Source organism: Myxocyprinus asiaticus, chromosome 45 (assembly GCF_019703515.2).
Source record: "Myxocyprinus asiaticus isolate MX2 ecotype Aquarium Trade chromosome 45, UBuf_Myxa_2, whole genome shotgun sequence".
In the NCBI taxonomy this organism is placed as follows: Eukaryota; Metazoa; Chordata; class Actinopteri; order Cypriniformes; family Catostomidae; genus Myxocyprinus; species Myxocyprinus asiaticus.
The window spans coordinates 6,597,086-6,610,811 of NC_059388.1; the positions used below are offsets into that span (position 1 = coordinate 6,597,086).

The 13,726-nt window shown below is 41.2% G+C and overlaps 1 protein-coding gene and 1 long non-coding RNA gene across 2 annotated transcripts; one reads left to right on the forward strand and one right to left on the reverse strand.

The window, feature by feature from the left end:
• The first annotated feature begins 7,300 nt into the window (after window positions 1–7,300).
• Window positions 7,301–9,897, forward strand: LOC127435053 (NADH dehydrogenase [ubiquinone] 1 alpha subcomplex subunit 12-like). The gene is made up of 4 exons (XM_051688199.1): window positions 7,301–7,418; window positions 8,277–8,359; window positions 8,490–8,577; window positions 9,614–9,897. The coding sequence occupies exons 1-4, from the start codon at window positions 7,309–7,311 to the stop codon at window positions 9,792–9,794; spliced, it is 462 nt and encodes a 153-aa protein (XP_051544159.1). The 5' UTR covers window positions 7,301–7,308; the 3' UTR covers window positions 9,795–9,897.
• Window positions 8,489–13,134, reverse strand: LOC127435054 (uncharacterized). Its single transcript, XR_007896124.1, has 2 exons — window positions 12,872–13,134; window positions 8,489–9,366 (listed from the first exon to the last, which is right to left on the reverse strand). It is a non-coding gene; the product is annotated as an uncharacterized LOC127435054 (long non-coding RNA).
• Window positions 13,135–13,726: the final 592 nt, after the last annotated feature.

Sequence of the window (13,726 nt, forward strand, 5' to 3'; positions counted from 1 at the left end):
TTGACGCCATCGCTATGGCATATCATGCCCAGGACGTGCCGTCCCCCTTGGGGCTACGAGCCCATTCTACTAGGAGTGTGGTGGCCTCCTGGGCTCTGACCAATGGCGCCTCTTTAGCAGACATCTGCAGAGCAGCGGGCTGCGCAACACCCAACACCTTTGCGAGATTCTATAATCTCCGGGTTGAGCCGGTCTCGTCCTGTGTGTTGTCAGGTATGAACAGGTAAGTTCTGGGACAGCTGGCCGGATAGCACCTTTCCCCTCCCCTGAGGTGAAGATGTGCGCTTTTTACCCTCAGTTGTGTTCACGAAGTCGTGGACCCTGGATGTCCTTCCTCCTTATGCCCTGTGGCAGTTGAGATTATGGAGAAATTTGCTGCCGGCCCAGTACATGTGTTAACTAGGCCCTGTACTGGGGTAGGTGTTCCACATGTGCTGGTTGCCCATACGAAACCCCGTGTTATGTATCTTCCGCAAAAAAGTTTCCCTTTTGATAAACTGCGTCTTCCTTGGGCAGAGGTCTCTCTTCCCCTGGTCACCGTGTTTGTAGAACTCCTCCCCCCTCAGGTAGGACCTACCACGGGACTTTTCCACATAAGATGCTTCCGACAAGACTCGGTAAGACCATGTGATGTATTTCCACTCAAATGCCCCCCCCCCCTCCGGGCAGAGTGTGGTCTCCGCAGTGTCCTCTCCTTGGGAGGGATACCCCCCAATGAACGGACCCTACATGGCTCCCAGCTGAACTATTCCGTTCCTTTTGGGAAGAAAAAAGAGTAGAGGCTGTGGCTGGGTCAGCCGGTCCCTAATTTTGGGCAGTCAACTTGTCCCCGAGGTGCAGGGGACCGTTTGACACCTGTAAGAGCATTGGGGGAGGTTATGTGATGGCCGGGTGCGCTGGCTATGAGGCACGCAGAGGTCTGCCCGTTTCGCACTGCCAGTCCACGTACCACAGTTCAGTTAGTCGTGGCGTTTTGTATAGGGACCCCTAGTGTCACTACGTTAACACACCGTCGAGTGAGTGATAGAAGGGGAACGTCTATCGTAACTTCCGTTCCCTGATGGAGGGAATGAGACGTTGTGTCCCTCCGGCCACAACACTGAACTACCCGCTGAAATGGCCGGGACCTTGTCTCGGCTCCTCAGCACAAAACCTGAATGAGTGGTTGCAAGCCAGCTCCTTTTATACCCGTATGTCTGGGGGAATGGCATGCAAATTCCACTCGCCAATTCCCATTGGCCTTTTCTCAAAGATCAGAGGTGTTTGGGGCTCCCAAGGGTGACCCCTAGTGTCACTACATTGACACAACGTCTCATTCCCTCCATCAGGGAATGGAGGTTACGACAGTAACCGAGATGTTTGTGTCATCTTGGACTTACACTGACATCTAGCGGCTTGGATGCAGCATAATTTAGCATAGCAGGCCCCATATGCCTTCTCCATGTAGAATAAAACAGCTTTTATATGGTTACTGATATGACTGGAGTGGTCATGATTTCTTACATATATTGCAAAATTACAATTCATGTCTTTAGGAGTTTTACTTTTTTAATGAGGAACAAATTACTGACTGCACCTTTAACATTCATGTTAAAGTATGTTCCTTACTCTTGCGATATTCAGGTGTTCATGTTCCTGAGTAATATCTGTATACATCTAATTCTGAAGAAAACATAATATGCTAGTAGACAGCCATCCATTTATAGGCATAGAGCTGTGGCATGTGGTGGACTTTAGAAATGAGAAGGCGTTATTGTTTAGTCCAATGTAAATTCATATTTCAGTTCCATTTGACATTTACATAAATTTCATGTTAAATTCATACAGAAAATCATATAGACCTATAATATGTATGTTCATGTTTGGTTTTTGTAAAGTCTAGTTGTTGTTGCTCACGTGTTTTTATTCCATGTTGAAGGTTCATCACTCACAAAGTGCACACCTTCCACTGGGCATATGCTTTAATTTCTGTAGTGCAATACTGTCCTCTGCTGGACTGGAGGACAATTATCATTACTCATTACATCCCCTTTCATTGGAGGATTAAAAACAAGTAAGTCAGTCTCATTACAAACAATTGAGATAATAACAGTCCCTTTTGCTCTACTCAAATTACAAAATTTTTTTTTTTTTTTTTTTTTTTTCTTTTTTTAACCTAATAGCCCTGCATAAAACTGGAGTTTCAGTCTTTGGAGCAGATGCATAAGAACTTGGGGGTTGCACTTCAGGGGATTGCATTTCAGGTGACTGAGGTTCAGGGGACTGAGGTTCAGGAGTTTGCGCTTCAAAAGCAGGCAATTTAGGATCTGAACATTCCTTAAAATTATCTTGAGTCTTAAGCAATCTCCATTGGATTCTCCATAATATCTGTCAATCTTCAGTCTGAACGATACAAGACCTTGGGTTTACCTCTTTTTAGACTGTTGCTATTTCTTTCTCTTTTTTTTTTTTTTTTGTTGTTTTTTTTTTTTGTTGTTGTTTTAGGCATTAGGCTCTTCAATTCTAACCTCATCCCCTTCTGAAAGAGGTTTCAGTCTCTGTGCTGCCTTATCATGATAATCTTTCTGCTTCCATTACAGATGATTAATGTGCTTCCAAGTCAGCCTTTTGTTTCTTCTTTTAAGGGGTATTTTTGGAAGTGTGTCACGCAGCTTTCGATTCATAAGGAGTTTGACAGGAGATAATCCACAACCAAGAGGAAAGGAACGTTAACTCAGCAGAGCCAGATACTGATCTGAATTACTCTCAGCTGCCTTTTTTCAAGAATCTTTTTACAATTTGAACCCCTTTTTCTGCCTTCCAATTGGCCTTTGGATAGAGAGGGCTAGTGGTAGTGTGTTTAAAGCCACAGTCTTCTGCAAACAGATGAAACTCTCAAGACTGTGGGCCGTTATCACTTTGCACATTCATTACCATTAAAAAAAAAAAGAGATCGGCTCTTACTTTTTGCCACGGTTCAGTAGGTACTGTACAACAACAATCAACACTGGTTCTTTGGTTTGCTTGTAATGATATCTGAGACAGGTGTCAGACTTACTGTCTAGTTACTCAATGTTCCTATTGATTCCTGGCCAGTAAACAGCTTGCCTCGCTCTTCTCTTGCATTTTTCAATGCACAGGTGCCCCTCATCTATTCGGCGAAGCATGTCTTGGAGCATTGACCCTGAAATGATAATTCTATTTTGTCTCAACAATGAGCCATTAACCAGCTTTGCCCGAATGGGAAAATACTGTGGACACTTGCTTTTTGTCCACTTTTGCTGAAAGTTGGCCATCCCCTTGTGCAGTACAGAAAAGCAGTTTCTTTCACTATCCAACTTAACATCTCATCTGAGACTGGCAGCAACCATTCTCGCATGTCTTTCCACTTCTTCTTCTTTGTGACTGATCTTTGCTGGTACTGGTGCTCTAGAAATTTTGTCAGGCACAGTTATGTATTTCCCAGGTGTATCAACTAAAATAATGTCATATCTTTGCATCTTCATCATCATGTGCTGGATTCTGGGTGACATGTCATTCAAGTCCTTTTAAATAATTGATATTAACGGTTTGTGATATGTCTCTGCTGTAAAGGTGGGCAGCCCATATATATAGTCATGAAATGTATCACAGCCAAACACCAAACCCAAGGTTTTTTTTCTATTTGAACATTTTTCAGTCTCTGGTTTCCAGTCATCCCCATCGGCCTGGAGAAGCACAGCCCCCAATCCATCCTTAAAGGCATCCATGGACATTTTAGCAATTATGCAATACTTCATTCTTGTCTTTAGGTAAAGGCATATCAAAGAGTACCCTGGAGCGATCTGGTTCAACTCCCTCTGTGGAAAGCTTGTCACCTAAGAAAGTAACCTCTTTTGCCCCAAACTGACACTTTTTCTTGGTCAGCTTCAGCCCATTTACCCAAATTCTTTCCATGAGTATTAACAGTCTCTGATTCTGTTGTTGAAGGGTAGAACCCCACACCACAAGATCATCAATGTATACGCTGACTTCCTCTAGACCTTCAATTATGGTTTATATTGCTCGATGAAAACTCTGGGGCCGACTTGATATCAAATGGAAGCTTAAGAAAATAGTATCTTCCATATGGTGTATTGAATGTGCATGACTTACTACTCTCAGAATCTAATCTTATCTGCCAGAAACAATGAGAGGCATCTAATTTACAAAAAAAAAACAACAACAAAAAAAAAACTGACATTTCACTAGTGATCTCCTCATGTGTGAGTATCTGGTAGTGCTCTCTTTTGAGGTTCTTATTTAGGTGTTTGGGATCTAAGTACACTCTTAATTCACCATTGGGTTTTTTTCACATAAGTAATTGAGTTCACATAGGTGAATGGCAATTTTCCTTGACCTGTGAAAATATATGGAAACCGTTGCACAATGTCATTTACTTTGTCACTGGGTATCTGTTGGGTCACATTTTCCTTGTTTATTTGATAGACTGATTGTGGCAACATACAGCTTTAACTGCTGTTTTTGAAACGTCACCATTTTTTAAAAATTTTGTATTTATTTTTTTTTAATTTGGAATGCCCAATTCCCACTACTTAGTACAGGGGTACTCAATTAAAGCTCCAAGAGGTCCGGTCTCTACATTTCCTTCCCAGCAAAGGTCTGGATAATAATACATAGCTTACACAGTGTCATTTGGCTATGATATTATATAATATATATTTTTGAATAGTTTTTATAACTTGCCATGTTGGCAGCAATAATACTTTGTAAAAACAAAAAATAATAATAAAAAAAAATTCCCAAACAGTCAGAATAGTCTAATCAAAACTGGGCAGGAATGAGGACATTGGGGGCCCAGAGACAGCCAAAGTCGTGGGGTCTGAGAAATCTTCTACCAGAAGATTAAAATATTTCATCAAGTCTTTATCAGTCAAGGGCACTTGGATATGAATATTAAAAGATAAGATCAACAGTTTATTTTGAAGCTGAATGACAGCAGTCAATTTTATGTGTTTAAATATTTTTACATTCAGAATATATGGGACATGGAAGGCCTTTTGACAGATAAAAAAAACACTGTATGGGGGTTCAGGGGTGTCCCCTGAATTATTATTATAATTATTATTATTTTTTTTTTTTTCATAAAAATGTAAAAGTCTGAATGAACCATTTTAATATTTTCCTTAAAGTGAGAATCTACAAACAAACAAACAAGCAAGCAAACAATTTACATAACAACAGGGAAGCATTAAAATACTGTTTGATTAATTTAAGTGTAAATAGGCTTTCCTTGCCATCCATGCCATGATGACATCTAATTATTTTTCAAAAAATCTGAACAAATATCTGTTTGTTTATTATGAAAGGCTCATAACATGCTGATTAATAAAGCTAAATTTAGACAGAAAAATGTTTTTATTGTCTAAAGGTGCCACGTTAACTTGTCCTGACACAGAACTGGCTTAGCTGAACCATCTGAATCACATATCAGACAGATGAAGATAGTTTCACTTTGCTTCAATTTTGTTTTCTGCAGTGTGTTTAAGCGAAAGATGCCAGTATCTGTAGCATTGTCTCCGATAATGTTGTTAAAATAACCACGCCTGCAACTACGTACAGAGAGAGAGGCAATGCGTGGAGAGCAGGAATAAAAGCACGTTCAGCGCTAGGGAATAATCGCGTAGCGCTGGACGTGCTTTATTCCTGCTCTAGAGAGAAATATTTCTCTATTTCTCTCTAGCACTGAGCGCGCTTTATTTCTGCACCCCTCGCGTATACACGTATACTTACACATTCACTTGGCCAGGTGTCAGATAACTAGCACAAATATTTAGATCTCGGTCCAGAATGAATTGTCCTTCGGTCCGGATCTGGACTGGAGTCCGCCTATTGAGTACCTCTGACTTAGTAGGTCTTCGTGGTGGCGCGGTTACTCACCTCAATCCGGGTGGCGGAGGACAAGTCTCAGTTGCCTCCACTTCTGAGACCACCAATCTGCATATCTTATCACGTGGCTCGTTGTGCATCACACCATGGAGACTCACAGCACGTGGAGACTCACGCTACTCTCCGCGATCCATGCACAACTTACTATGCGCCCCATTGACGGCGAGAACCACTAATCGTGACCAAGAGGAGGTTACCCCATGTGACTCTACCCTCCTTAGCAACCGGGCCAATTTGGTTGCTTAGGAGACCTGGCTGGAGTCATTCAGCACACCCTGGATTCGAACTCGCGACTCCAGTGGTGGTAGTCAGTGTCAATACTCGCTGAGCTACCCAGGCCCCCATTTCCAGACAACTTCAATTTATTTTCTAACTTTTTCGTGGTTTATTATCATGTAGTAACGCACAAACAAAGTGATTGATGTACTGTATGCCATCATAAAATCAGAGAGGTGTAAACAGCGAAGTGTCTCGCCTGACCACATGTGATCGGATCAGCCAAGATGCATTTTACTACCAGGTGTAAACGGGGTCTATGAGAGACATTGCCTCCCTCTAAAACTTTATTATTACTTTATTTTTTATTTTTACTATGTGTCACTGTTTGACAGAGTTACTTTGGAAATATGACTGCTATACACATGATTTGAGCTCACTTTTGTGATATTTATTTGTTTTATTTATGTAAAGTCGATTATTTTTGTCACACACATTTTTTGAGGAGGCTCTTGCCAGGCCCAGTTCAACAGGGGTGCTTGAGGACGAACACCCTCAATTATATGTGTAACCTAATAATACTGTATATTAGCAAAACAGATTTCCTTGAATCTGGGCAAACACACACACACACACACACACAAAATCCCTGCATCAAAACTAATAAACTTGCAAATCAGTGTTTCCTAATTTGCAGTGGCAGCATTCTGCTTTCATGACTCCAATGTACACATGAGCATTTGACTGGTTAAGACCTTTGCTTGTGCATATAGAATTTGTAGTGAAATTATCTCACTCAATCCCCTGCCTTTTGCTTCCGATTTCTGTTAAGTAACGACTTAAATATTTATCTGTTTCTCACCCACACCTATCATATCACTTCTGAAGATATGGATTGAACCACTGGAGTCATATGGATTACATTTATGCTGCTTTTAAGTGCTTTTTGGACCTTCAAAATTCTGGCCATCATTCACTTGCTTTGTATGGGCCTACAGAGCTGAGATATTCTTCTAAAAATCTTCGTTTGTTTTTCATCAGAAGAAAGAAAGTCATACACATCTTGGATGGCATGAGGGTGAGTAACTGATGATAGAATTTAAATTTTTGGGTGAACTATCCCTTTAAGTTCTGCATGACAGCGGAACTAAACACTCATGATGGTGTGTAGTGGGAACAGTAATAATGCGGGACAGTCCGTCAGTGATGGCAGAGTACATGTATCTTGTGCGGCGGGCCGCGGGTCAGATCACCGGTCATGGCGGTGTCAGAGGCTTTATACTGCAGCTGTTCAGGTGAGTTGCTCGAGTAAATGTAATTTAAAGCTATAGAGGACAACATGTAAAGTGTGTAAAAGCTGTATGACACTGAACCGCAACAATGACCTCTTTAAACAGCTGACTGAGAAACACAAACTTACAAATCGTTTCATTGCATATGAATACTGCAAAAATACTAAATAAAGCAAATTACAGTAAAGATACGTTTCGTTAAAGACTGTCACGTTTAACAATACAAACATTATGTTGGTATAGGGTATATGCCAGTTGTAATAATTTTTTGTCATGTTCCATGGTAATTATGTATATATATATATATATATATATATATATATAATGTACTATAGCATTTCTGTGTTTTTGGCACATGAACCATGGTAGTACTGTTTTTTTTTTTTGTTTGTTTGTTTTTTTTTTCTTGGATATGTATTGTGGAATGACTGTGTAATTTTTTTTATTTATATATATATATATATATATATATTGTAGTACCGTGTTTTTTTTTTTGGATATGCAGTGTGGTCTTACCATAAGTTTTTAGACATATACTACAGTATTACGGTGTTTGTTGGGTATGTACTACGGTTTTACCATGTTTTCGGACATGTACCATGGTTGTAATGTGTTTTTTGCACATGTTCTATGGTATTACCACGTTTTTTTTTTTGTTTGTTTTTTTCACATTTACCATGACAGTACCACAGTATTCAGTACAATGATGTATTTCAATGTTAGGGATGTGAACGGGTAGTCGTTACTCGGTTAACAGTTCAACGCTTCTGTATTCGAATACATAAATCGTTATGTGGTTATTCTACACATGTTTTTTTAAGTTTATGTATAATGTATTTAATCAATATATTCCTTTCTCAGGGTAAATGATATCAAGACTGGAGCCTTGGTGGGAATCGACAAATATGGCAACAAATACTATGAGGACAATAGATACTTCTTTGGTATGACTTCAGCAATCTATTCGCAAAATGTAAAAGTGTTTAAAAAGTACAAATATTATGCATTCATTGTGATCACTCTTTGATTTATGTTAAACTTCTGAATGTGTACTGTTCAATTCATGACTTACAGGCCGTCACAGATGGGTGATTTACACCACAGAGATGAATGGCAAGAAGACTTTATGGGAGGTTGATGGCAGCATGGTACCTGCTGAATGGTAATATACTGATACTAAAAAACTAATTTTATTTCCTTTAACCCTGCAATTTGCACAGATTTTGTACTTATGATCAGACCCAGAATACCTCGGTGTGGCAGACAAGCCTCTCGTTCATCAGAAAAGGAGGAAGCAGGAACCGGATTAACAATCAAAAAGACTTTTAATAAAACACTGACAGAGACTTAACATAAACAAAAGTGCACACACAAAACACTGCTTTGTGTGTGTCTCTCTCTCTCTCTCTCATCCCCGGCTTCTCTTATCTCTCTCCCACTGATTGGGAAACTTAGTGCAGGGCGTGAAAGCTCTCAGCCCAGCCACGCCCTCCTCCTCATCACATACCCCCACTGCCAGTTTCAGGCTGGAGAAACCTCCGGACTTACCCCCGCCCCCCTCCTGGAGGGGAGGAGTTGCCCCTTTGACCATTCCGTCGCCGTCTGGTCTTCCCCGTCTCCTGGGTAAGGGAGGGGAGGGGAGGGAGAAAGATAGCAGGAGAGACAGAGAGAGGGGGAGAGAGAGAGAGATAGAGGAAAAAAAAGGAAAAGCTCAGGTTCCCGACCACGGCACCATTCGGTCCTCAGCCAGCTGTCCAGCGATCCTCCGCGACGCCAGGCGATGGCACTGTATTCCACATCCTGATGGACGGCAGTGGTTCCTCCGCCTCCTGGCGGATGGCAGCGGGTCCTCCGTGCCCTGGCGGATGGCAGTGGTTTCTCTGCCTCCCGGTGGACAGCAGCGACTCCTCCATGCCCTGGCAGACAGTAACTGCTCCTCCCCTTCAAAATTCTGGAGGATAGTGAATGAAAAGCAGCCCACAAAAAACAGACATCAATGAATATTCTTATATACCCTTTAAAAGAATCTTAGGATGCACCTTATGAAGTTGGTTGAGAGAATGACCAAAATGTGTGAGTTGTAATCTAGACAAAAAGTGGCTATTTTAAAATAGAAGATATAATTTAGATTATAGATTGTATATCAATTGTACAAATCCTCAATTGTAAAAAAATCCTCACTGCTATGGTTCTTTCAGGCACCGTTGGCTGCACTGCATGACCGATGACCCTCCCACCACTCACCCTCCAGAACCCAAGAAGTTTCTGGCCAAGGTTCATCAGTTCAACCTCAGCGGCACGTCTAACTGCTATGTGCCATATTCCACCACCCGCAAGAAGATCCATGAGTGGGTGCCCCCAAAAGCTGGGGAAAAATAACCCCCACCCCTAACCCTGTCCCTTTGCCATCTTTGTTCTGTCTGGGACGTTCTGTAAATTGTATATGAAATTTGTAATCATAAATAAGTTAAAACAAAATTGATCTTGGTCTCTGTGCGATTGTTTGCACTAGTCTAGGAATAAAGGGTGGGGTCTGGTGGCACGAGCCTAGCCTTTGGCAGCCTAGCTTTCCTGTGCTATGGCGCTTGACGGGGATGGCGGCCCGGCTTCCTGGCCCGTCGGCCACAACGAGTGCTCTCTAGTAATGGGAGAAACTAAGCTTTTCGAAACTTTGAATCACTTAAACAAATTGCTTTGCAAAAAGATTCACTGTTTCGAAGTGCTCAGGGGATTTTTACTTCTAGTGATTGTATTTTATAGTGGGAACATGATTCAGAGTGATCGGCAGTGAATTGAAAATCACTGACTTCCAATCAGCACATCAAGTTTGAATCAGTCTGATTTTATGAACCTAGTTATTTCTAAACTGACTCTAAATCAGTTACAACCGGACATTTGACACTGATTCAGGCGTTCAATGTTGGATCAAGCGCCTCTAGCATCAAACCACAAATATTTAGAAACGTTCCAAGTAGGTATTGCTGCAGGATGGAGATCTCCAAATGGGTCTGGAATCTCCAAAAGAAGGAGGGGTTACTCCAGAAGGGGGTGGGTTACTTCAATAGGGGCTTGCACCAACTGTAAAAGGGTGCGTCACTTCCACACACTGTTGAGGATAGGGTAAGTTTAGGGCAGAGGTCTAAACTCTTCCTGGGGACCCACAGTACTGCATATTTTGGATGTCACCCTTATTTAACACACCTGATTGAAATCATCAGCTCATTAGCAGAGGCTCATGGAGACTTACAAAATGTGCAGCGTTGTGGGTCCCCAGGAACAGAGTTGAAGACCTCTGGTTTAGGGGCTCCCTATATATTTGCTGGCCGTTAAGAGCTCCCGCCCCTTTTTGGAGCTAAACCTGCAGCTAGATCCTTCTCGAAGTTTCGAATGAGTATGACGTAACGAAGTCTTGTTTGCTGAAGTCACGTGTCTTCGCCAGTTTGATATGTGCTCCGAAGCACTGGTTTGAAACAAAAGAAGCTTTGTGAAGCAGTGTTTGGAACACGCTCATCACTAGTGCTCTCATCCTCGGCAACTCATCTAACCCATACCGGAGTTCCAGGGAGTGGGTGCAGCTACTCATGTAATCCGCTCCGAATATCCTACCAGAGACTATTTAGCAGAGACAGGCCACTTCTATTAAAATGAATGGGAGAAATTGGAATGCCCAGTGGTCAACGGATGTAGAGAGGAAGTCCTGCCTTACAGGTGAATGAGCCAATCACCTTTTAGATACAGACAAGGACATAGAGGGGGAGGGGGGGTGCAGAATGAAGCATTTACCCATGTTTCCATTGATCATGGTATACATAGGAGGGGGGGTTGTACTTGCTTGTTTTGATTATTGTGGGTGTTACCTCTCCGCTATCCCCCCTGGAATCTACGCCCCTAGATACAGACATCGCCTGTCAATCAGCTCGAGAATGTACATGCGCATTAGCTACTCAAGCTGAGAAAATTGTGTTTATTTGTGTAATAAAGTAGAACAATTTATGATATCAGTGTTATCAGATTTTACTGCTGATCTGAAAAATTTTCTTTGATCATAATATTGAACAACCGTTTTGGATATTTCAGTCTTTAACATTCAAGTAGATAGGAGCTGCACTGTCATGACTGGAAATAGATTCCTGAGAGCGTTCCAAAGATGGCCGACAGTGTACTGACTTGCCAGAAAGACTTTGACCCTACCCACTCCAATCCAGGATCAGCGAGGATGCGCGTAACACTGTAAACCCTGTAATAGCGCAAAAACAAAAATTTAAACGACTTTACAGCTCATATAATACATGTTTTAACAGAAGAATTAATTTTAGTGCTTTAATAAAATTATACGCTTCACACGCCTTTTAAACCCTCCAAATACTGGCCCTAAACCCTCCAAAAATCGGCCCCATTCACTTCCATTGTACGTGCCTCATTTTAACCTCGATTTTTACGTTTTGTTTTTTGTTTTTAAAAGGAGGGAGGAGTTGAAATTATTTTCTGTGGTAATCAACATTATGCCACAAATGCTGTTAATTAAGCTTAACTTGTTTTTGACTTGGAATATTCCTTTTAGTATAGTCGTGTGCAGGCGCATAGCTAGACCCTGACTAATAGGGCTGAAGCCCCGGATCTTTTGTTAATAGACCCGAATGTTGTTTTGTTTATTTTGTGATGAAAAAAAGTAAGGCTTAGCCTAATGTTCATTACATCAGGGTACAAAAGTAACAAGGCAGCCTGCAATTCTGGCTTCAAATGTAAATTAATTCTGATCAGTGAGCCCAACTTGCATTAATTAATTAATTTGCATTTTGAATTTTTTACCTGCTGTTCATGCTCAAGTTCACCAGACACGTTACAAACGCCTGGAGTTAATAACCATCTTAAAGGTGCAGTATGTAAGATTCAGAAACCCTTGTTATTAATGACACCTGTGGCCGTTAAGTGAACTGCAGCCAGCTACCTGTTGCTCGTGCTCGTGCACACACTCCATAGGGACGCGAGCGAGCATCGGCCAAAAAAATTACATAATGTACAAAGAGACTGAACGTGATTCACCGGCATCATGCTAACAGATGAGGTAGCATGATTAAAATTACACAGTTATGATTGTTTTAATACAAACTTTGAGACTAAACTAAAACTGCTTATCAGCTAACATAGCATACTGATTCACACATACAGCTACATACTACTGAACTACACCAGACAGTTTACTGTTGCACTGCACTATGTTGCACTATTGTATGTTTTGTATGTCATATGTTGTACTACGAATAAGAAATCAGCGTATTTGCTTAAATTGATCCTGTATACCTGGCTTTTAGTATAAAGAGAAGATCGTTGAAATTATTTGAAAATTATGACGCAAGGTAGCTTGCAATTCGTCAGCATTAGCAGGCAAGATCAAGTTACACAGATCAATCCTTATGACACTATAAATCACATGCTTTGCAGTTATGTAAGCTTACCTGTCCAATAAGAAGAATGCCAATTCAGGGTCGGTTTTGAACGAAGGTCCCTCCAGGAATCAAATGCCCTGCCGATGTTCACTCTAGTTTTCCCTTGACCACGGTCACGTTCCCGCTTAGCCAGACAGGATTCAGTAGATAAATGTTTTGTTTTTTTTTTTTGTTTTTTTGGCTTACTCTGAGTTTGTGTAGGAGTCGGTGTTGTGCTGGGAGCCGGACGTTTGCTGGATTCCATCTCTAAGATAACGTTACCTAGTGTTGCAGTTTGTTGTCGCTGTTGAATTGCGGAAGAGAAGCTATTACTGTCTGAGGCAAAGCTCTCGGGAGCGTGCATAAACGTCACATCCTTTGGATTTTCCCGGCAAAATTGGCCCGCTCCCTTCGCATGAAAATCAGTCTACAGGCTTTAATAGGCAACCTAGGAAGTCCAGGAAGGGCTAATTTTTTAAGTTGCATTACAAGCCGTTCACACATTGGCAAAAAAAGGCGAATATTACATGAGAATTGTTACATATTGCACCTTTAAAATAAATGCTTTTGTGAAACATCTTCTGTGCCTAAGTCTTTTGCACAGTACTGTGTGTGTGTGTGTATATAATATAATATATATATATATATATATATATATATAACACACACACACACACACACAAACACACTGGTGGCCAAATGTACAGATTTTGCTGTTGTGGAAGGAGATTGGTACTTTAATTCACCAAAATGGCATTCAACTGATCACTAAAATGTCACCTGAGTATCTGGACAAACTGGCAGCTTGAATGCCAAGGATCTGCAAAGCTGTCATTGCTGCACGTGAAGGATTTTTTGAAGAGAATACTTTGTAGTTTAAGAAGT